This window comes from Plecotus auritus (assembly GCF_963455305.1).
Source record: "Plecotus auritus genome assembly, chromosome: 7".
NCBI classification, from domain to species: domain Eukaryota; kingdom Metazoa; phylum Chordata; class Mammalia; order Chiroptera; family Vespertilionidae; genus Plecotus; species Plecotus auritus.
The window spans coordinates 21,028,502-21,053,397 of record NC_137774.1 but is presented as its reverse complement, the minus strand read 5'-3'; the positions used below and the strand labels follow the sequence as shown (position 1 = coordinate 21,053,397).

Below are 24,896 nucleotides of genomic sequence, written 5' to 3'. Positions count from 1 at the left end.
TATATATAAAAAAATAGAGGTATATACTAGTATAAGTGCTGGCAGAACACATGACTGACTATTGATTTGGCCTGGGAAGGTCAGAAAAAGTCCCAGAGAGGGAGGAACATCTGAGTTGAGCCATAAGGGTGAGTGGGAGTTTGGTAGTGGTCACAGGAAGAAGAGGAGTCTAGACAGAGGGAACAGCATGAAAGAAGCATGAGGATATGAAGATAGTGTGGAATATGGTGAGCAGTTCTGTGTGGTGGCTAGTGTGGGGCAATGTGAGGCGGGTGCTGAGAGATAAAGCTGGGAAGCAGGTTGAGCCACTGATGTGGGGTTGGGGCCCTCACCAACCGCTCTGCCCCTGTGGGCTGTGTTTTCAGGCCATGGCCAGTGCAGCTGTGGGGACTGCCTGTGTGACTCCGACTGGACCGGCTACTACTGTAACTGTACCACGCGCACCGACACCTGCATGTCCAGTAACGGGCTGCTGTGCAGCGGCCGGGGCAAGTGCGAGTGCGGCAGCTGCGTCTGCATCCAGCCGGGCTCCTACGGGACCACCTGTGAGAAGTGTCCCACCTGCCCTGATGCCTGCACCTTTAAAAAGTGAGTGAGCAGGGAAGTGAGTTGGAGAGAGTTGGGTGTGAGATTGGGAAGGGGGCGGGTGGAGAGGGTCCCCCAGACTAGAATCCCCAACTCTCCAGGTTCAGTCTCTTACTCACCAAAGCTTTATGGGGAGGAGTCTGCTCCAGCCCCATGGCCCGCTTTCCTCCTTCACTGAAAACTTTGGGGAAAGGTGGAGGTGGAGCCAGCCATGAAGGAGTCAGTGTAGTACCAGTTGGAGAAACCCCTCTTCTAGGGTAGCATCCTGAATCCCTGAGTTGGGAGGAAGGCTAAACCGGATTACTTCTGGGGAACGTTCAAGTGCTGATATTCTGATTCTGTGGGAGGTGTGGGGCTGGAGCTACACTAAGGCCACAGATGTCCACCAGTACAGTCGTCACTCATTTGGGGATCAGAGGAAGCTTCTGGCAGCCCAAGTCCATGGCAATACCATTTCTCCTTCCACTTAAGAGTGGTAAGAGAAATAGCATCTGTATAGGGCCACATGCTTAGAAGGGCCCCCACCGGGTTTAATGCACTGCTGTCACCGACTTGAAATTCTTAGCAATTTTTGAGCAAGGGGCCTGACATTTTCATTTTGCACTGGGTCCCCAAACTGTTACTGGTTCTGACTTTAAGGCTCCCAGAAGTACCATAGGGTTCACCCTCCTGCCATGGCCTTGGATGGAGAAATGTAATGACGTTGCCTGGAGGCCTCTGCCTGCCAGGCCCTGAACTCCAGACTTGACTCTCTGGGCCCCAGGAGGGTCTTACAGATGGTTCTGTCTGTGTGTGTGTTTTCTGAGCTGGAGCAGCTTCCTGGGTGCAGGGAGGTCAGAGCCACACTAAAACACGCTCGGGGTTGGTCCTAGCTTGCTTTAATCCCTGTGTCCTCTTTCCTCCTCCCCTTTCCTTAGGGAGTGTGTCGAGTGTAAGAAGTTTGACCGCGGAAACCTGTACACGGAAAACACTTGCAACCGTTACTGTCGTGATGAGATTGAGTCTGTGAAGGAGCTTAGTAAGTTCAGCCTGTCAGTTTTTCTGATTTAATCTCAGAAACTACCCAACTCTCATCTGTTACATGGGGGAGTAATTTTGACCTCAAAGGCATGTCATGCAGGCCTGATGCACAGTAGGCACTTAATGAAAGCTGACTAGAGAGTCCTCCTCACTTCTACTAATTTGTTCAGCAGATCCTCCCCTTCCTACTTCTAGGAACCCACAAACTCAGCAAGATCCTGCAAATAGCTTTCAAAGTGTGTATAAGTTAGGCAACCAAACTATATCTCCTCAAGGAAAGGAAGAGAAAGCACCCCCATTTTACTGATGAAGAAACTGAAGCACAGTGTGGGAGAGTGGTTACCCACGACAGTCTTAGCTTAGTAGGCTAGTAAACATTTACTAAGAATTCAGGCATTCAGCTTTGTTGGAGAAGAACCTTCACCCTTATGGATTTGTAGCCAAAATAATATCTGAAGCCCTTTTGGCTCTCTAGAGGCCTTTATGGGATAGACAAAGTGGGGAGCAACTCTTGTTTGCAGCTATTCTGGTTTGTACTTCATTTTGACCTAAAGAAAATGATCTTTGCTGCTGTCAGCACATCTGATGTTGTTTTCTGGGCCAGGTAGCATGGGGTGGGGCCAGGGAGATGGTGATCTCTCTGGAGATAGTCATCTCCCATGAAGGCAGGAAACACGTTTTCAGTGAGAGCTACAGAAAGACACAGACAATCAGTCAGCTTCTAGGCGCAGGTGTTATGGAAAAGGGTCAGATCTCTGGACCCTTTGGCAAACATCCAGAGTGGGGCTGGAGTTAGGGTGATTTGGGGATTGAGTTTGAAGAAATAATTTTTCTCTCTGGAGGACACTGTGCTTGCTATGATCAGTTTAGGGAGGAGGGGCTGTTCAGATGTGAGATATTTTTATTATCTAGACCAGATGGGTATTACAGGTTAGTTGATAAGTATTTCTACACCCTACCTGCCATGATAATCATAAAAAGAAATATTTATTTGTATGAAAGTTTGTAACTTATAAACGTTATAAAAAATATCTCTTCATGTACATAATCGTCATCTTTTCCCAACAACCTAGTAAAGTAGAACTCTAGGACTACTGTTACCTTCATTTTGATGAGAAAATTGAATCTCAGGGAAGTTAAGTAACTTGCCTAAGCAAATTAGTGGTGAGTTACGATTAGAAATAAACCCTGAAATTCTTACTCTTTCCAACTGGTTCACTAAATTAAAGGCTTATTGAGTTAAAGTTTGTAGGCTGTGCTTTGAGACTCATGTTGGTCACTTACTTGCTGTGTGACCTTGACACATTTGCATAATCTCATTGTGTGTCATTTTTACCCATCAATTTCTTATATATATATATATATATATATATATATATATATATATATATATATAATTATTATTTATTTTATTTTATTTTTTACCCATCAGTTTCATCAGTGGAGGGCATGGTGCAGCTGGAAGAGGGTAACCCATAGTTTCACTGTCAGAATCACAGGCTTTAGAATGAGAAGGAATGAAACCTACAAAACATGATGGGAATCAGAGAAGAGAGGATGGCTCTGGAGAGAAACACTGGGTCAGAAGCAGAAATGGAGGAACTCTGAGGGCTGAATGTACAAACTATTGAGAATCATTGAGCAAGCAGAGAAATGAAAGAGAGGGAACAGAACACCCGCTCTTTATGCCATTTAATTTTCAACCACCTCTGTGAGGTGAGAGTATAATTTTCCTTGTATTTATGAAGAAAGAGGAATTCACGAGGTCAAGTAACTTACCCAAGGTCACACAACTGGTAAGTGGTAGAGCCAAGCTTTGAATCAGATTGTGTAATACTATTATATCATGTTTCTTCCTGAGGAAGGAATGAGAACCAAAATGGGGCGGTGAGGGACAAAGTACATCAGTCAGGGTCATTTGGAGGCAATTGTTGGGCACAACAGCCATCTCAAATCTAGGCACCTTGCCTAATGTCAAGCGTAGGGTTTTCTGTTGCATAATTTCACAGAAATTCCATGAGTAGGGTTCTGAGATGACCCCATCTTCCAGGAATTGACCAATTTTTTTTTCATTTTCTCATCTTCCCGCCTCTTCCAGAGGACACTGGCAAGGATGCAGTAAATTGCACCTACAAGAATGAGGATGACTGTGTCATCAGATTCCAGTACTATGAAGACTCCAGTGGAAAGTCCATCCTGTATGTGGTAGAAGAGCCAGGTGAGTGAACCCCGAGGGCCCCTGGCCCTGCCCCCAGGGAGAGGGAGAACCATGTTAGGCAGTTATTTCATCTATCATGCCTCTTAAATGGAACAGCCAGGTTAAGCCTGACCTTACAAGTGATAAGGCAGGGCCTGTCATCTGGGTATGGGGGATATATAAATACAAATAATAGCAAGAAAGTGATTTCCTAATAGATGAAATAGAAAAATAAGGTGGATGAAGAGAGGAAGAATGTAAATATGGATTCCCACGAAGGAACAAAATATATCATAGCTTTTTTTTTTTTTTTTGAGGTGATAATGTTAAGAAGTAAGGAATTTAAATTCTAGGACTTTTCTGCACAAGGCATCTGCTCTACTGTTAGTTAAATGGTTGCCAAGAGCAACCGGCTTGCTGCTTCAGAGGAAGGCCTGATGGTTTGAGGTGTTGACCTTTACCATGAGACATGGTAAAGGGTTTGAGTTACCAACCCAAGGCTTCCCTAAACACCAAAAATATAGTGTTTGCTCTCAAGGCCCTCTGGAGACAGGTGGAACTCATGTCATCATATACAGATCGATCACAGATTTGTCACCATCCAACACAGTAGATTTGCTTGCTTTTCCTTACCACCTTCCTCTTCTTCCTTTCCCTTAAGCGATTGATTAAGATATAAATCACTAGAAAATAGTTTTGAGTACTTTATTATATATCAGGCACTGACTTGGCTAGGTGCTGGGAATATAACAGTAAATATGGCAGATGCAGATGTGGCACTCACAGACCATGAGGGAGACAGGCCTGTAATCAGTAGTGAGGGATAAAGGCCATGGTATGGTGGGGAGTGGACAAGAACTTAATGGAGTGCCCTAGCCGGTTTGGCTCATTGGCTAGAGCATTGGCCTACGGACTGAAGGGTCCTGGGTTCAATTCTGGTCAAGGGCATGTACCTCCGTTGCAGGCTTGATCCCTGGCCCTGGTCGGAGCGGTGTGTAGGAGGCAGCCAATCAATGTGTCTCTCTCACATCAATGTTTCTCTCTGTTTTTCCCCCCTCCCTTCCACTCTCTCTAAAAATCAATAGAAATATATCTCTGGGTGAGGATTAACAACAACAACAAAAAATAACTTAAGGGAGTGAAGGAACAATCTCCGAAGGCAGAGGCTAAATCACTTGGTCGGTTTACGTTCTTTACAGCTGTAGCGAGTTCTTTAAATCATTCTTTTGACCGAGGCGGGCAAACTTCTTCTGTAAAGGGTCAGATGTTAAATATTTTTGGATTTGAGAGCCATGTGGTCTCTGCTGTGACTACTCAGCCACTGTAGCAGGAAAGCAGCCATAGGCAATATGTAAATGAAGGAGTCTGGCTGTATTTACAAAACCAGGTGGCAAGCAGCACTTTGTTTGCGGGCCAGTTTGCTGACACCTGCTTTATAGCAGTAGTTATGAAACTTTTGTATGTTTTCTTGTTTAAAAAAAAATCCAGAGTCCCGAGCCCTGACCTAGTTCCACAAAATTTTGCCTCTGTGTTCTTCATTAATGCTCCTGGTAATTGGGATGTACCCCAATATTTTGAAGTGTTAATGCTTTAGACACATTACTTGCCCCAGTGAGCCTTCTCAGGCCTCCTCTAGCCTCATTCTGCTGACCAGGTTTAGTGCTCCTGTTTGGTTCTCATAGCAGCCCTGCTTCACTTGAAAGGCCTTCATCACACTGTTGAATTGCTTCTTCAATCACTTGTCTCTCTCAGTAGATTATAAACTCCATAAACACGGGAACTGTCTGTCTTATCAATTTTTAAATTCCCATACTTGGCTCAGTCATCTACAGAGAAGATAATAAATGGCTTGTGAATGAATCAATAGGACTGGTTATTCCTAGGAGACAAGCAGGCTATATACACCTGGGTATCTATTAGGACAGTTTTGGGGATGAAAGTGGGCAAAGGGCTGCTACATCGATGTCACCCAGCTTGTTGCTGTCACCATGGGTACAAGAGAGCATGGTGCCCCCATCTGTGATATTGTTCATCTGCTTTTTCCAGAGCTCTCACCCTTCATAAGGGAAAAGGAAGAGAAAGAAAGGGCACCACCTTAGTTTTATTTAGTGACTCAAGGGAAAGCTGACATGGGGAAGGGGAGAGAGAAGTCTGGGTGAGTACCTGTGGAGAGCAGATGTGGATTATTTGGACGTGATGTTCTCACACTTTCCCATCCATCTGTGTTAAACCATTTCACAGGTTTCCCACACCCATCTTATCGGTACCTTTGCCCCTTCTCATTTTAAAAGGATGGTATGTTCTTGCTTTTATACCCAGCTGTTTTCACACATTTACCTAGCTCTGGGTATATAATCTTGCAGATTACTTCATCTCTTTGCTACAATAATCCTTGCTGTTGCTTCTGCTGTGTCACTTACCAAAATCTTTTGGCTGGGTATTCTGAGACTGGAACCTTCTACCTGAATTGTGGAGAACAAAGATGCTGATAATCTAGGATGGTTCAAATAACCCCTGGGGGGAGGTAACTTTTCTGACTTTATTGATAGTAGGCCTCTCCCTCCATATTAGGAGATAGGACCCAGACCCAGACTTCCTGTCTTATTGCCTTGAAATTCCAAATTCTGCCTCTCTCTCCTCTCACCCAACCCGAACCATTTTCAGGGGCTCTGGCTTTGAGTAGAATGTAGCATTCTACTGGAGTATAGAAGGAGATTATTTTAGTTCTCTTCCCTAACTCATGCCCTTGCAGAGGCTCTCTTTGAAAGACTGAGCCACTGCAGGGTAGTAGAGAGAGATTGCCAAAGGGTTTGGCATTGACTAAGTGGTGTTAGGCCTTAGCTGGGCCCTCGTTGCTCCTGATAGGATTGCCTGATAAGATACAGTATGTCATTGTAATACTTGGTACATACTTACGCTAAAATGTTATGAATTCAAATTTATTTGGACTTCCTGTACTTTTGTCAAATCTGCTAACTCTACCCAGTCTTTCCTGACCCCACCCTGGGTCCTCATCACTGTGGATGGAAGGACTCTCCAGAGACCCCCTGCAGGAAGCCTGCCATCCATGCCTTTCAAGACACATGGTTAACAGATATCCCTAACCCCTCCTGGCATTCTGCTTGTCCTGCCCATATTGACATACAGAACTGAAGAGATTTCACTTTGGGATTGGGGGGCTCGGCCCTCCCTCAATCTTCCAGAGGATTCATAATTGTTTTTCCCAGAAGAACTGAGCCTCTCACCCCTGGGAACTCAGACACTGGAACCTCACAGCTTCTCTCCAGGCGCTCCTTTAATTATAGACAGGTTGTAATTTGGTGGCTTGGGAAAATGCCAGCTTGGGTTTGTGGTGGTGGTTGTTTTTGGGTAGTGTGTGGTGAACATAGGGTGCATGTTTAGAGAGGAAGGTGGGAGACAGTGTGGAAAGTGGGTGTGACCTCCTCTCCAAACCCATCAATAGGCATATATACAAACACTTAATTACATAACACCTGAGAAGTTGCTGGAGTGAGGTCACCCATCAGACACTTGTGGTTTATGGGAAGCAGAGCTCTGCTGAGCATGCTTATCCTGGCCCTCAGAGTGGGTGACGCACCTGTCTGTGCTGGTTGTTGACTGGGGTTGAAGAGGAAGTCAACTCTCAATAGGGTTAGGATTTTAGGTGACTACATATTTTGGGAAAGAACCCAAAATATTGTCTTGGTTGGCAGGCCGCCTGGTCTCTAAGTATGCTGAAAAAGGTCATCAGGTTCCCAGCCCTCGGGGATGTAAATATTTGAACTAGGGTAGCAAACTCAAATACTTACAGGAGCCAAGTAAATAAACTAGTGAAAACAGCCAGGTATAACAAGAACACCACCGATAATGGTAGCTGGTATTGATTGCACACTAATGCTATGCCAGGCATTGTTCTGAGTTCTTTAAATTCCTTAATTATTCCTCATAGCAAGTTTTCAAAGTCAGTGCTGCTACTGTCTCCATTTTAAGATGGTAAAACAGGAAACAGACACCCAGAAAGGTTAATTTATCAAAGGTCACATAGCAAAGTAAGTGGTAAACCAGGATTCAAACGCACGCAGTCTGGTTCCAGAGCCCACACACAGAAGCACAGATTCAATGACAAGCCATACTTTGCTACTGTTTAGTGGAGAAAAGAGTGAGTGGTGAGGACTGTGGCCAACATGTCCCATCTAAAAGAGGCAGCTGTGCTTGGCAAATGTGGCTCAGTTGTTGAGTGTCAACCCATGAACCAGGAGGTCATGGTTTGATTCCCGATAGGGCATATGACCGGGTTGCAGGCTCGATCCCCAGTAGAGGGCATGCAGGAGGCTGTTGATGGATTATTCTCTCTCTTCATTGATATTTCTCTTCCTCTCTCCCTCTCTCTTCCTCTCTCTGAAATCAATAACAACGTATTTCAATCAAATAAATAAATAAAAGGGGCAGCTGCTCCTCAGCCCTCGCCAGTTGCTGCCCTGTAAAAATATAGGTTCAGTGTTTCTAGATCATTGGATTCTTTAAAAGAAGAATCTGAAATTTCAAGAGGAGACTCCTGATTATCCAATGTTGCCTTTAAAATAAATGTTTAATAAATACTGTGTGAACCCACATCGAATAGACTAGACTCTGACAGGCTCACGGCCTGATTTAAACCACTCAGCACAGATGATTGCTGTCCTAAAGGTTGTTCCCTCTCCTTTTAAGTAGTAATTGAGCCTGGCCAGTGTGGCTAAGTGGTTGAGCATTGACCTATGAACCCAGGAGATCCCGATTGGATTCCCGGTCAGGGCACATGCCCAGGTTGTAGCTTAATCCCCAGTGTGAGGCATGCAGGAGGCAGCCAATCAATGATTCTCTCATTGTTGATGTTTCTATCTCTCTCTCCCTCTCCCTTCCTCTCTGAAGTCAATAATATATATTATATATTAATTTATTTTTTGGGGGTAGGGGTAAGTCCTGTTTCCTTCAGAGAATTTTCTAGTTCTTTATTACTTTGTCAAGAAGATCTTATTTGGCCCTAGCTGATTTGGCTCAATGAATAGAGCATCAGCCTGCACACTGAAGGGTCTTGGGTTCAATTCCAGTCCAGGGCACATGCCCAGGTTGCTGGCTTGATCCCCAGTAGGTGGCATGCAGGAGGCAGCTGATCAATGATTCTCTCATCATTGATGTTTTATCTCTCTCTCCCTTTTCCTTCCTCTCTGAAATAAAGAAAAAAAAAGATTAATAAGATCTTTAAAAGAAGATCTTATTTGTAGCCAGTTCAAGTGATTCCTGCTCCTATCACAACCACCCTGCTCTGTGCTATCTCCTGACAGAGTGTCCCAAGGGCCCTGACATCCTGGTGGTCCTGCTCTCAGTGATGGGGGCCATTCTGCTCATTGGCCTTGCTACTCTGCTCATCTGGAAGCTCCTCATCACCATCCATGATCGGAAGGAGTTTGCGAAATTTGAGGAAGAACGAGCCAGAGCAAAATGGGACACGGTAAGAGACTGGGCTGGATTTTCTTAAGCTGTTGGGCTTGGAGCCTGAAGTGGTCACAGCAGGTGCCTATGGTGGCCAGGTTCAGCCAGTAGTTTTCCATTTAGCCTCTGATCTGGAAACTGGGAGATGGTCTAACTGTTCCACTGTCCTTCCGCCTCCTGGAAACCACCTGATTCTCTCTCTACCACCACAGGCCACATCAGTGAGTACTGAATGAGCACAGATAGGGCCCGACTCTGCTGTGAACACTATGAAGAGATGAAAAGGAAACAATCTCCAATGGAGGGATACAGGACAAACTTGAGAATCCTACATGGAGAACATGGCATATACTGTATATAGAATATATACTAACACATTATATACTAATGAGGTTTAACGTGTTAAACACAAACAGGAAAAAAATATTAAAATAGCTAACATTTACTGAGAAGTTACCATGTACCAAGAACTGGTACATGAATTGACTTATTTCACCCTATAACAACCCTATGTGACAGGCAACATTTTTATACTCATTTGTAGATAAGGAAACTGAGTACAGAGAAGTGTGAGGAAATTAGGTTATCCCTTTTTGGGTCAATTGCTTAGGAATAGTAGCAGGATGTCATCCCATCTTACTCTTTTCTGTTTTCTCAAATGATGATGATAGCTTCTAAATCAGACTCCCTTTCTGTGTTTTCTTCAGTTTATCTTAATTGAATCCAAAAAAGCATTTTTTGAGAACCTTCCATATACTTAATTAAATTAAATTATCCTTTGGCTCATCTTCATTTCAGCTTTTTTTCTGGACCTTCCAAATGGCCATTTGACTCCCTGACTGTCCAAGTTTAGGCTGTAAGTTTGTTCCCATTGGATGAGGTCCTCAGGCCTTTGTACCCCAGGATCCCAAGAAACTGAGATGTTTCTGTTCAGAAAATGTAGAAATCCTGAGCCTCTGAGGCATGTGAGAATGTGTTGTGCTTCTCGAAGCTACCACTAAGGGCCACCAGACCTTATGGCATTTGTCACTTTTTACTAGAAAGTAATTTGGGAAATCTAGTGAGGATCTTTCTTTTTCCTGATAACATGACAGTTTGTAGGTGGTGCTTGAAGGGATAAGATGAGAACATATTCAGAATTATTTGTGCAAAAGCTTTCCTCTATGTTCCAAACACCACTTTCTACATCTCTCTTCCCTGCCTACATCCCCAGCACGGTCACAATAAAGGAAAAAGGGCAAAAGAAAGAGTGTTGGAGAGAGGGAGGAACTGATGGTTCAAAGCTATCCTGAAATGTTTGGAATCACCAAAAAGGAATGGGATGAATTTAACCCCCTAGAAATAGTGGCAGAATGGCATTCCATCTTCTCTCTCTTCTCTCTTCTCTCTTCTCTCTCTCTCTCTCTCTCTCTCTCTCTCTCTCTCTCTCTCTCTCTCTCTCTCTCCATTCCCATCTTCAGAGTGAATGTGTGAGTACAATGAGCATTAAGCTGTTCACCGATGGTGTATCCCAGAGAAGGGTGTCTTGGGCAAATTTCTCAGATGAAAATAAGCCTTGAGGACAGGGTAGAATTGAAGATTCACTGTAAGACCCTTTTCTATTCTCTCCACAGGCCAACAACCCACTGTATAAAGAGGCCACATCCACCTTCACCAACATCACCTACCGGGGCACTTAATGACAAGCAGTTGTCCTCAGATCACTAGCAGAGTGTCCCAGGATTGTGGGCATCTCTGCCATCATGTTTACAGGGGACAGTATCTGTGTGGCGGGATTGGGGACTTGGAGTGAGGTGGGGTGGGAGAATGTGAATGCGTGGAAGTGTGGGTCTCTGTGCATTAGTGTATGTGAGTGGGTTGCGTATGGGGGAATGTGTAATTTAAAACTTGTGGCGTGTCCCAGATAAGCGGAGCTCCTCAGCCTTTGTCCTCAGAACACCTCCTTCAGGGATTCCTCCTGCTTAACCTGAGGGTGACCTACGTAGCTGAGCAGATGTTCTTCATTACCTCAGAGAGAAGCCAGCTTTCCTTCTCGGGCCATTCTCCCTGAAGAACAGAGCAGAGCTGAGGCCTCTCATTCCAGAGAACGGGACTTTGATTCCGCCCTGAGTTTATGGTTCTTGGGCCTGACTCTCAGCAGCTATGGCAGGAACTGCTGAGCTTTGTAGCCTTGTGTCACCTGTTCCCCTGTCTCCTTTCCCCTCCTTCAGGCTGAAGGAGAATTCGGGGGGAGAGCCGAATCATCAGAGCTGTCTGTGCCTTTTGCTATCGCCTCAATCCAGCATGGTTCTCCCTGTAGGGGAGTCCTGGCTACCGAATTCTTTGATCTATTGGGAGAGAGGATGGCAGGGCCATCCAGGGGTCATGCATGGCCTGGGGAATGTGCCAGGGTCCCGCAGTTCAAAATGGCCCTTCCGATTTGTCCCATTGGCAGCTCCATCCTAGAGGTTCATCTAGAAGTGTTTCACCCTTGGACCAGCACTGCCTCTTACCTCTTACTTCCACATTCTCACTGCTGTCGATGTTTGCTGCATACTGGGACTTTCATGACCAAAAGCTTTTCCTCCCAGAAAGGGTGCTATGGTTAGAGCCAGCGGTCTGGCCCACCCTCAGGCCTTCTGCCCCTTGTCCAAGGCACTTCCACACACCCTACCCTGAGCTTTCATGTGCTAAATCCATCCACCGGGCTGATCGCCTTTACCTACCTCTGGGGTGTCTTGTGAAGGAGTCATTCCCACGGGTCTCTGAGTCTGTGCTGGGCATAAGTGCCAGGGTGAAATGATGGGCCAGTTGTATCAGCATGTGTGTGGCCTATTCTCCCTCGGGCTGGGCAACCTCATTTTAACTCAGTCGTTAATCTGAGAGGTCACAGTGCAATTTTCTTTTCTTTTTTCTCATTGGGGCACCTGAAACCACAATGAGGCTTAAACTAAAGGAACATGTATATAAACACACTTGTATTATATTTGTAATTTTATTTGATGACAAGGAAGGAGAGTATAAAAAAGCCACATAGACTTGGGCTGGATACAGACAGCGCCACGTGGCATCACTCAGAGCAAGTCACTGTCCAGTTACGGGATCTGTAAAGGCTTTCTTCTCCTGGAAGCCTGTGGGGATGGACGCATGGACATGCTGGTCCTTTCCTGAGGAGGAGGGAAATGGGCAACAGCAATAGCAGTTGCTCCATTGGTGTTTACATTAACAACTACCCACTCAGGGGAAGATCTATAAACAGTGATCTGATGATCAGAAAATCTAAGACCTGGCCTCAGTGTTGCAGTTAGGAATCTTTAACCTTAATTAAGGCAAGTCACTTTGTTCTCCCTGAGGCTCAGTTTTCTAGTTTGAAAAATGATGGGTTTGGACCAGTCTAGAAGGTCTCTTTTAGTGTCAGAATTCTAAGATGTCAGGACTTACTTTGAGATCAAACTCACCACGAAGATTCTGTGGATGTTGGTCTTGTTTATTTTTTTAGTTGGGAGAGAGACCTGGCTTTGGCAAGAGCAGATATCATTCCACATCACGTTATTCAATGAAAAAGCCTCATTCTATCCTGTCGTAGAGCCTCTTCTCCAACTTTTGTTAGCAGTTCATCTCCTGACACTGTAGTCTTTAAGCTCCACTTAGTTCCTATTTCTTAGTTCACTTTGCACACGTTTGCATCCACATATTAGGGAAGAGGCATCCGTAAGAAGCAGCTGAAATGTATGGTTTGTATTCAGGTGTTAACCTTGAGAATAAGCCTTGGAATTAGGAATGGGGAAAATGACTGAGCCCTGTCTGAGCCATGGATTACCCTTTACTGTAGGGCAGTGGTCGGCAAACTCATTAGTCAACAGAGCCAAATATCGACAGTACAACGATTGAAATTTCTTTTGAGAGCCAAATTTTTTAAACTTAAACTTCTTCTAACGCCACTTCTTCAAAATAGACTCGCCCAGGCCGTGGTATTTTGTGGAAGAGCCACACTCAAGGGGCCAAAGAGCCGCATGTGGCTCACGAGCCGCAGTTTGCCGACCACTGCTGTAGGAGATGGTAACATAGTGGAGGGATAAATGAGGGATGGATAAGGAATCCAAGAAGTTTAGAACCTAACTGTAACCTTCAGCTACGGAGACAAGAGTCCATCAGAGTAGTAGTACATTTTCTTTAGGTAAGATGGCTTATATAAAGAAACTATATCAAAGGAGAAAGAATATGTATCCAATAGACTAAAACATCAACGGGAATCTTGTGTGAGTTTCTAGAATGAGGCTCATAGGCCTTGAAGACCAGCACTGTTTGTCTATATGTGGGGGAACCTGTAGTGTGTTCAGGAGAGAGCATATACAATGAGTTTTGGAATCATGTGGGGTGAACATCTAAATAGTATTTTGGCATCAGACAACAGCACAAAAAGGCCATTCGTGCTCCGCTCTTTTGGAGATATTTCATGATCAGTTTCAGGGTCTGTGGACAGTAATGGGAAACTTTGAACATTCCTGACAAGTTGTCACATAAGGAGTCAGTTCTTTATCATTCAGATATTCCTAGCCCATCCATGATTTCAAGATACTTCTCTCCATTAAGTATTTCTGGTCAAAGTGACTTAAGTGCTTTCCTGACTTCCTAACCACCTCCTCTGTTTGAGTTGTGCAACAATGAAATAAATGTGTTTTCCAAAAAGAAGTGGCCTAAGGCTGCCCCGTGCTTCCTGTGTTGTTATTTCTGTTTCCTTTGGGTGAAAATAATGATTATTTTAGAACAAGCATGTTTCCAAATGCAACAGAATAATTACTACTGAAACTACAATTAGCTTCAGAACCTAGAGCTTTTCTTTAGACTTTAATAACATTTTCAAAATGAGTAGGCTATTCCTGTTCTAAGAGTTACTTTTTTTTTTTTTTCTAATTGGGGATTTTTAGGAACTTGCGTAGCCTCAACAGAACAGTCTGTCATTTTAGTATAGGTTCTGTTAACAGGAAGCATGAACTGGTAAAATAAGGCTTAATGGTAAATTATTTACAGGACCATTTAAATGCCCTTTTATTTAAGGCAGTGGGTCTCAAAATGTGCTCCCAGGACCGTCAGCATCAGTATTACCCAGGAACTTGTTAGGAATGAAAATTCACAGGCCTTACCCCAGAACCACTGAATCAGAAAATCTGGGAGTGGACCCAGCATTTTGTGTTTTAATAAGCCCTCTTGGTGATTCTGTAACGCTCAAGTTTGAAAATCACCGATTTAAAGATTCACATCCCTATTGTTCTGGCCTAGAAAGGAATTTCCATTGAGTCAGTCAGCTCAGTTACTAAAAGATTAAGAACATACCTTGGCTGATAGATTAAGAAAACCAAATACTTACTCACAAAATGAAAATCCATCTTCCAAGTTACGTGATCAGAGGCTCTTGAGTTCACTCACAGCCACAAATTCCCATGAAAAACCAAAATAAATAAATAAATAAATAAATAAATAAATAAATAATAAATAAATAAATAATAGATCAGAATCACAGGGAGGGGAGGGCAGCTAACAAAATACTTCGCAGGCATCTAAGAAAACCTTTTATGTGTATCAAGCTGAAGCAAGGAAATACTCTCACAACATGTATTCACGGGAGATGGGATTGAAATCTTCATCGTTAACGTTGTCATCCAATAGGATGCCAGAATAAGACTTTAGAATATGTAAGTTCACTTTTTGCCATTTAAAATGTATTGAGCGCCAGCAGAGTGGGATTGAAGTATTTTACAGAACACTCATTACATAATTGTTGCCTTTGAGTCTTGCATTCCTTATAATGTATATTTTTTAAACACAATAGAGTTCATGGCATAAAAAGATTATGTGAACATAGACTGAGTCCTTTTATGATGAAATTTTGTAAGACCCACTGTTTTATTTACATTTTGGTAACTGATGACTAAGTGTCTGGATGAAAATGGAGGACCTTATGTGAAATCTAACTGAAAAGCTATTTGTGAAATCATATTTGTAATCCCTTAACTCTCGGCCTTTGTAGTCTGACTCTAGAGCAGGGGTGGGCAAACTTTTTGACTCGAGGGCCACAATGGGTTCTTAAACTGGACCGGAGGGCCAGAACAAAAGCATGGATGGAGTGTTTGTGTGAACTAATATAAATTCAAAGTAAAGGAGCGGAGGGGAGAGCAAGAGAACCGGATAGAACAGCCGGATCCGGCCCGCGGGCCGTAGTTTGCCCAAGGCTGCTCTAGAGTAACAGCCATCTAATAACCACTGGGATCAATTATAAGAAGGTTGTCTCAGAATTTCAGTGCACTTATTTTTCATACTGATGTGAGGAAGAAATAGCAAATAAGCCATTTAGGCCCTGAACAGTGTTGCTAAGTGTTTAGAGGATTGGCCTGCACACCAAAGGGTCTGGGGTTTGATTCTGGTCAAAGGCATGTACCTGGGTTTCAGGTTTGATCCTTGGCCCTGGGTGGGCGCATGCAGGACGCAACCAATCGATGTGTCTCTCTCACATCAATGTTTCTCTCTCTCTCTGTTTCTCCCTCCTTCCCATCCACTCTCTCTAAAAACCAATGGAAAAAATTGGGTAAGGGTTAACAAACAAAAAAGCCATTTAGTACTTGTCCTGGTTGCAGGCTCAATCCCCAGTAGGGGGCATGCAGGAGGCAGCCAATCAATGATTCTCTCTCATCATTGATGTTTCTCTCTCTCTCTCCCTCCCCCTTCCTCTCTGAAATAAAAAACAACAACACAATAATAATAAATGCTTGTGATCAAGGTTAACCATATTGGTAAATAAAAAAATTTAAATCCACTTAATGAGAATGGCTTCTATGTGAAAGGAAAATTATAGGTCAGGAAACATGATTGTGCTCCATGAAGCTGCTGTCATAATGATGTCTCTCCAACCTCTTGCCTGGAGGAAACATTTTCATCAGTTGTGTATTTTCTGACAATACACTAATGAATGTACACAGAAGGTAAGTATATAGGAAGCAACATTTAGGATATCTAAGAGCCTTTAAAAGGCAAAACCTCCATTGGTGTCCCTGAAAAGAACTTTGTAAGGAAAAAGTTTCACCATTCATTGTGTTTTACCTAATATATTAGTTGGGTTTTCCCATGACTCATACACAATTAGCATTATTCTTTGGTGAGGCCAGGGTAATGGGTGTGTAATATCATTGGTGGTCAGTGGAAATACTTTGTTAAGAAAGGAAAAATGTTGATGGATGTATGCTGGACTTTTCCTGACCCTTATAATCACCCATTGTGCCCCCATATATGTTTTCCCCTTCTCACATAATATTAAAACTCCTAATTTTTAGTTGGGCACATAGCAGATCAGAATAAATACTATGTTTTCACCCTGGCCTGTTTGGTTCAGTGGTTGAGCATTAACCTATGAACCAAGAGGTCATGGTTCAATTCCTGGTCAGGGCACATGCCCAAAGTTGTAGGCTCAATCCCCAGTTGGGGACATGCAGGAGGCAGCCGATCAATTAATCTCTCTCATCATTGATGTTTCTCTCTTTCCCTCTCCATTCTTCTCAAAATGAGTAAACATATATTTCTTTAAAAGTACTAAAGAATGCCTACAAAGTAGCATCACTGAAGGAATTAACCATTGTAACATTTATTGAGCGCATATACAATTTTTAATTATCACAATCCTGGAAGAATGAAAAAATTGAGACTGAGAGAGCATAAGTAATTTGCCCCACTGCATTCATTACATAAACAGGATTTGAACTTGGATAGATCTGTCTATAAAGCCCATGCTATTAACCACAATGTAAATAATGGAGAGCTCAGGTTGGATCAGTTCATGTGAACAAATTACCTATATTTTTTTAAAGAAAAGGTACTTTAAATTGTGGGCTTTTGGAAGAAAATATTTTCAAAACACTCTTTGCTTGACAGAGCATTTACAACTTTAGCAAATCTTGCAAATGATTAACTTCACTGAATTGGCTTTACACCACCTTTTAACGACATCATAACTAGGGAAAGCCAGAAAAACAAACAAACAAACAAACAAACAAAAAAACACGCTTTGTCTTTTACTAGTATCATTTCATTTGCAGGATGCAAGAAAAGAGAAGTGGATTAAAACAAAAACAAACAGACAGAAAATCCCTTAGTCTGTCTCCCAAAAATAAGGATTAGTCTTCTGAAGCCTGGAACAAATGTCAGCAAAGCAATGGGACAAATGGCTTCAAGCTGCTGCTCACTTTTGAGCAGAAGAACCAAGAAGGAAGGAATGGTTTAGAAAAAGAGGAAGGTGGGAAGTATTCAAAGATGGACAAGAAGAGCCCTAGCCCGTTTGGTTCAGTGGATAGAGCAGCAGCCTGCAGACTGAAGGGTCCCTGGTTCAATTCCGGTCAAGTGCACATGGCCGGGTTGCGCCTTGATTCCCCAGTAGGGGGCGTGCAGGAGGCAGCCAATCAATGATTCTCTCTTACCATTGATGTTTCTATCTCTCCCTCTTCCTTCCTCTCTGAAATCAATAAAAATATATTAAGTATATATATTTTTAAAAGATGGACAAGAAGTAATATTGAAATGGGGCCAGACTAGGGCGAAACAGAGGACCAGAGAATGAACAGAGCTGTGTGAAGAATAGGGAGCATGAAGGATGGAGGGCGCAATGGAGGCCCAGGCACGGGAAGAAAAGCACGCAGAGAGAAGCCCGCCACCATAGTTGAGGTCACAGACCCTTAAAAGGTGGCACAGACCAGCGCGGCCCCAACGCATCGGGCAGTCCAGTCTGTGCAGAGCTGAGCCCTCGCTCCGGCCCTGGAGCCCCTGGCGGAGGTGCTCAATGGGCGGGGCCTCGAGCTGGGTCAGGTGACGTGGGGCGGGGCATCGCTGAGCGGAAGCGCGTGAAGGCAGCAGCGCGAGGAGCTGTGGGGCTGGAGGTGAGGACCAGCAGACGCCTGGGAACTGGGTTTCGGGCGCTGGTGGCACGAAGTGAGGGTGGTGGGAGGGAGTGGGGGAACCCGAGGAACCCAAGGGGCCGAAAAGGGGGCTCTCAGGGGACAGAGGTGGGGAGGCCAGACTTGCTGAGGCGAAGGGAAGGAAGAGCTTCCGAGGCTGAGGGAGGCGAGTGCAACAGGGTGCGAGGGAGAACGTAGAACATTTACGAAGGAGAGAGGAGGTTCCATAAAGGGCCCGAGGTGACTTAGTCAGAGACAGAGTCAGACAGTCAGGGGGCCTAGTGAGGGACCACGGGCGGATCCAGAGGTCTTTCACCAGTGGCGGTAGTTCTGGAAGGGCGGGGTCACCGTGCTTGGGAAGCGTCCCCACTCCTTGGGCGGACACTTAGACCGGGAGGGAGAGAGCCTTGGCAGCAGTGTGTTTGGAGGCCACGGAAGCTTCCTGAGGGCAGGGCCTGTGGGATCCTCCAGGGCACAGGTTCTTGGGTGAAGAGGATGTTCACTCAATCTTTGTTAAGCAGAGACCATAGTGACCCATAACCTTTTTATACCCACCAAATGGGCACAAATTAAGAAGTCTGTTAATCCAAGTAGTAAATGTGGTGAAAGTGGTATAAAACAACTTTGAAAAACATTATGTAGTATTTCTTAAGGTTTTCATAACCCATGGCTTAGAAGATCCACTCTTAACCTATAAATCCCAGAAAACCTCTTGTACTAATGTGCAAGGAGACATGTTCAAGAAGGCTCACAGCAGCAAAAGTGAGCAAACAAGACAGCCCTAGCCGGTTTGGCTCAGGGTATAGGTCCTTGGGCGGGAGGGACTGAACGGTGGCGGGTTAGATTCTGATCAAGGGCAGAATCCTTGGTTGCAGGCTCTCTCTCTGTCTCTTCCTCTCCTTTCCACTCTCCCTAAAAATCAATGGAAACATATCCTGGGGTGAGGATTAACAACAATAAGAAATCCTCCAAACAATAAATTGTGGTACATACAGTCTATATAATAAAAGCCTAAGCGACCATTACAGCAGAATGTCCAGAACAGCTGGTCGCTATGACGCACACTGACCACCAGGGGAAAGACGCTCAATGCAGGAGCTGCCCCCTGGTGGTCAGTGCACTTCCTCAGGGGGAGCACCGCTCAGCCAGAAACCAGACTCACAGCTGGCCAGCTCTCCCGACTCCGCCCCAGTACTAAGGAGCAGCGAGCAGGTGGGCAGTAAGGAGCAAAGGGTCCTGGACGGTGAGAGGGTGCAGGGCGGGCTGAGGGACCCCCCCACCCCAGTGCATGAATTTCATGCACCAGATCTCTAGTTGGTATATAATGGAATACTAGCGGGGAAAGTGAAGGATAGCAATATACTATATGGATGATTCTTAGAAATATAATATTGAATGAAAAAGCAAGTCTCAGATTGCTTATAGCATAACAATTTTATAAAGCTTGAAAACAAAATTAAGGAATAATTTGTTTATCCTGTTTAAAATTATGTGTAAAAAGCAAGAGGTTGGTAAATTTTTGTTGTTAATCCTCACCAGAGGATATTTTTTCATTGATTTTTAGGGAGAGTGGAATAAAGAGGGAAAGACAGAGAGAGAAATATCAATCTGAGAGAAACACATTGATTGGTTGCCTCCTACACAAGCCCTCCCCAGGGCCCAGGCCGAGGAGGAGCTTGCAACCGAGGTATGTGCCCTTGACCAGAATTGAACCCAGGACCCTTTGGTCCGCAGGCGGAGGCTCTATCCGCTGAGCCAAACTGGCTAGGGCAAGAGGTTGGTAAATTTTTAAAAATCAGTAGTGTGCTCTTTATGGAGCAAGCAGGAGAATGAAATGGGAAAAGCACGGAAGCAGATTAAATCTATAATAATAAAAGCGTAATATGCTAATTAGACCGGCTGTCCTTCTGGAGGACCTTCTGGACGAAGTCAGGGCTGCAAGGGAAGCCCAGTTCCTGGGTGCCTGCCAGCGGCCAGGGGAAGGAAGGCCTACTCTTGCACGAATTTCATGCATTGGGCCTCTAGTGGTATTATAATAATGTTTCTCAATGGTGGGTTCACAGTGGTTTGGTGGTTATCAAGCTTCATAACTAATAGAGTTTGCAAGTATTCTTTCTATGTTTCAAATAGACATTATAAAAAATAAGGAAATTTATTGCTTTAGAAAATCCCATATTCCTGCCCTAACCGGTTTGGCTCAGTGGATAGAGCATCGGCCTGTGGACTGAAGGGTCCCGGGTTCGATTCCAGTCAAGGGCATGTACCTTGGTTGCGGGCACATCCCCAATGGGAAGTGTGCAGGAGGCAGCTGGTTGATGTTTCTCTCCCATCGATGTTTCTAACTCTCTATCCTTCTCCCTTCCTCTCTGTAAAAAAAAAAAAAAAGAAAAAGAAAATCCCATATTCCTGTTAAGGAGTGTAAATCTTCACTAACTCTAACATTCCCATAGAATTTTTCAAGGACTCTCTCTCTCTCTCTCTTTTTTTTACAGCCTCCAAAAAATTGGCCTGTGTAAACTCAAAGTTTCATGGGCCAAAGTTTCTTGGGACAGATTGGGCCCAAGTATTTAATGGTTTTAATAGTGATATGGTGCCCCTTGAAGTAAACTCCTCAAAGTTTCTTGGGAATAGGGAATAGGCTGTGCCTTATCTCATGCAGCGCATTAGTTTTTGTGGTTTTTTGTTGTTGTTGTTCAGTGAGGTAGGCAAAGGACTAGGGTTATCAAAAGTTCATCATACCACTCAGCCAGAGTGGCTCAGTTGTTGAGCATTGACCTATGAACCAGAAGGTCACAGTTTGATCCCCATCAGGGCACATGCCCTGGTTGTGGGCTCAATCCCCAATGAGGGGGGAGGGGGGTGTAGGAAGCAACCAATCAATGATTCTCTCTCATTGATATTTCTGTCTCTCTCTCCCTCTCTCTTCCTCTTTGAAATCAATAAAAAAAATACATTTTTAAACGTCATCATATGTACATAAAACCTTTATATGTGGTCTTAGAAAATTTTTAGAAATATTTTTACCCATTCTAACATTGGGATATTATGAGGAATTCTATATACTCAAGACATTTTCTAGGTATAAAATGATTTTTAAAATATTTAATGCCATCTAGTGACTAAACCTGAGTATGCATATGCAGAATTTCTGGTTTCAGCTGTTTGTATTTTCCCCATCTTCCAATTTATTCAATAACATTTATTGAGCCTTGACCATACCAGGTTTTATGTTAAACTGTAAGTGTGCTAAGATGACAAAGGCAGTCTTTGCCACTAAGTAGTTCACCATAAAGAAATGTAAGGGTCATAGGTGTACACTATATTGACTCTGTAAATCCTCATATTTTTATAGTGATTTGATCCAAACTATACCAATAATTTTCCATTATTCTGCCTCATTAACTAGAGTTTTTCTTTATGTATAAGTACATTTAGAAGGTAGTTTATTGTTACTGTAGCAAGTTTCAAATCTTACCCTTTCTAATAATTAGAAAGAAGCAAATAAAAACTACAGTGAGGTATCCCCTCATACTAGTCAGAATGGCGACTATCAATAAATCAACAAACAACAAGTGCTGGCGAGGATGTGGAGAGAAGAGAACCCTAGTGCACTGTTGGTGGGAATGCAGACTGGTGCAGCCACTGTGGAAAACGGTATGGAGTTTCCTTAAAAAATTAAAAAATGGAACTGCTTTTTGAACCAGTGATCAAAAGGGTATATATCCTAAGAATCCCAAAACACCAATCAGAAAGCATATATGCACCCCTATGTTCATAGCAGCATTATTTACAGTAGCCATGATCTGGAAACATGGAAAAAGACTTAACTGTAAAATGTGAAACCATAAAAGTCCTAGAAGAAACCATAGGCACCAAAATCTCAGACATCTCTCGTAGCAATATGTTTACCAATACATCTCCCAGGACAGTGGAAACAAAGGAGAAAATAAACAAATGGGACTACATTAAAATACAAAGCTTCTGCACTACAAAAGAAACCATCAACAAAATAGCAAGAGAGCTCACTACATTGGAGAACATATTTGCCAATGAAACATCTGAAAAGAGGTTAATCTCCAAAATATATAGGGAACTCATACAACTTAAGGTAGACAAACAATCCAATTAAAAAATGTGGGCAAAAGATACCTCCAAAGTAGACCTACAGAAAGCCAAGAAACATGAAAAAAATGCTCAAAGTCACTAATCATGCGAGAGATGCAAATCAAAATGGCAGTGAGATATCACCTCACATCTGCCAGGATGGCTATCATCAACAAATAAACGACAAGTGTTGGTGAGGTTGTGGAGAAAAAGGAACCCTAGTACACTGCTGCTAGTGGGAATGTAAACTGGTGCCGTCACTGTGGAAAACAGGATGGGGTTTCCTCAAAAAATTAAAAATGGAACTCCCTTTTGGCCCAGTGATCCCACTTCTAGGAATATATCCTAAGAAACCTGAAACATTCATCAGAAAGAATATATGCACTCCTGTGTTCATAGCAGCACAATTTACAATAGCTAAGATTTAGAAACAGCCCAAGTGCCCATCAGCAGATGAATGGATAAAAAACTGTGGTACATTTAAACAATGGAATACTTGGCAAATGTACACTGAGTGGCCAGATTATTATGATCTCTGAATGCATAATAATCTGGCCACTCAGTGTATATCCTATATAATAAAAGGCTAATACGCAAATTGTCCCCTCCACCAGGAGTTCGACCAGCCGGCAGGCCGGCCAACTGCCCATGTCCCCTCCCCCTTGCCAGGCTGGCCGGACCCCACCCATGCACAAATTCATGCACCGGGCCTCTAATGTGTGTGTGTGTGTGTGTGTGTGTGTGTGTGTGTGTGTGTGTATAAACATATATATATATACACACACACATACACTGAGTGGCCAGATTATTATGTGTTCAGAGATCATGATAATCTGGCCACTCAGTGTAATTACAACTGGTAAGATTCTCTTCTCGCCAGACTAGAAAAAAAATGACAGGGATTGTGGCAATCAGGAAATCTTAAGTTCGATTTAAAGGGGTGACAGTTGCTTTTCCCGCCAATTATTGCTAAGCAGGAATGTGGGCCCTATGTTTTCTAATCTTTGGATTTTTTCATGAAAAGTCATAGTTAATTTAGGCATGTGTTCACTTATGAAACTCAAAAGCTTTTTAAAAGATGTATAAGCCAAATTAAACTTGTGTGGGGATGAAACTTGTCATCTCTGTACTAATAACCAACCCCAAACCAATATACTTAATCCTTTTAGTTCCCACTATCTTCATGTAATCCCATCCTCTAATGTGGCTGAACTGTTCCTTGTCTCCTAATCTATGCTTACTCTACATGCTTTTGCTCTTCTTCCATTCTAGACTATTCCTCCCTCAGAGCTACATGCTACACATAAAATTTTACTTCTCCCTACACATAAGACCCAAAACTATAAAACTCTTCAAAGAAAACATAGGAGAAAAGCTTTATGACATTGGATTTAGCAGTGATTTCTTAGAATGACACCAATAGCACAGGCAATAAAAGTAAAAATAGATAAATTGGACTACATAAAAATCTAAAACTGTGCATCAAAGAACATAGACAATAGAATGAAAAGGCAACCTATAGAATGGAAGAAAATATTTGCAAATCACATATCTGATTACAGGTTAATATCCAGAATATATAAAGAATTACACCTCAACAACAACAATAAAAACCTATTAAAAAGTGGGCAAAAGACACGAATAGACATTTTTCCACAGGAGATATACAAATAGCCAACAATCATGTGAAAAGATATTCAACATCACTAATCATTAGGGACATGCAAATCCACCCACACTGAGGATCACCTCACACCCATCAACGTGGCTACTATAAAAAACAAAACACACTTCTAATTCCTGTGCTGGGGATTTACAATACCATGAGACATATTAGATCTTGAATATTAAAGTTTCTGATTAAAACAATCATAATCCTTTCTTTAATTGCTCTTTTTAAAGTTCTCTTTCCAATACTACTATAAACTACAAACCAATAAGAGTTTGATTTGTTTGGTCCCTTTTCCTAGGCTCAAACAATCAATGAAATTGTTCTTAATCACCATTCAAACAAGGTGTTGGGTAAAATTTTTACCTGAACAATTTTCAATTCACTAATGTTTAATGTGAAAATATATTAATACAGTATTTTTTTAAATTCACCTTCTCTGAAATCCCAATGGTGTCAACACTCTGATTTTGTAATGTATACCCACACATACCTTAAGGGTGCTGAATGAACCACATTGAAAACACAGTTGCTCTAAAGCTAGAAGGAGTGTGTGGGTCACTCTCACCCTGAGCCTGTGCCTGAGAAGTGAATGAGGTCACAGTTGTATGATGGAACAAACGCTTTATGGGATTCTTGATCTGATTGAAGCCCAGAAGTGGTAAGTAGCATGGTCTAAAAATAGGTAAATATATGAATTTTGTGGGAATCTACACAGTTTGTTTGTTTGTTTTTAAAGTATAATCTCTATGAGATGTTGAAAGTAGTTTTTTAAAGAAATGATAATTTTGAGCCATGAGGATGACTTCACAGCACCTTTCAAGTGCCTAAATTGTGATCCTCTCCGGAGTGCCAGCTCTGTGGTAGGTTTCCAGATTTTCAGCACATGTCCTTGAGTTGTTTAGAAGCAACTGTTTTCTAGGTTCTGGGATGAAGA

At 43.0% G+C, this 24,896-nt stretch overlaps 1 protein-coding gene across 1 annotated transcript in view; it reads left to right on the top strand.

Annotated features, from left to right (window-relative positions):
• Positions 1–13,934, top strand: part of ITGB3 (integrin subunit beta 3) — a 53,987-nt gene extending 40,053 nt beyond the window's left edge. Inside the window, exons 11-15 of the mRNA XM_080679212.1 lie at positions 366–588; positions 1,503–1,603; positions 3,704–3,823; positions 9,124–9,290; positions 10,885–13,934. Of these exons, the coding sequence (XP_080535338.1) occupies positions 366–588; positions 1,503–1,603; positions 3,704–3,823; positions 9,124–9,290; positions 10,885–10,950 (677 nt within the window). The 3' untranslated portion in view covers positions 10,951–13,934. The remainder of the gene's footprint in view (positions 1–365; positions 589–1,502; positions 1,604–3,703; positions 3,824–9,123; positions 9,291–10,884) is intronic.
• Positions 13,935–24,896: the final 10,962 nt, after the last annotated feature.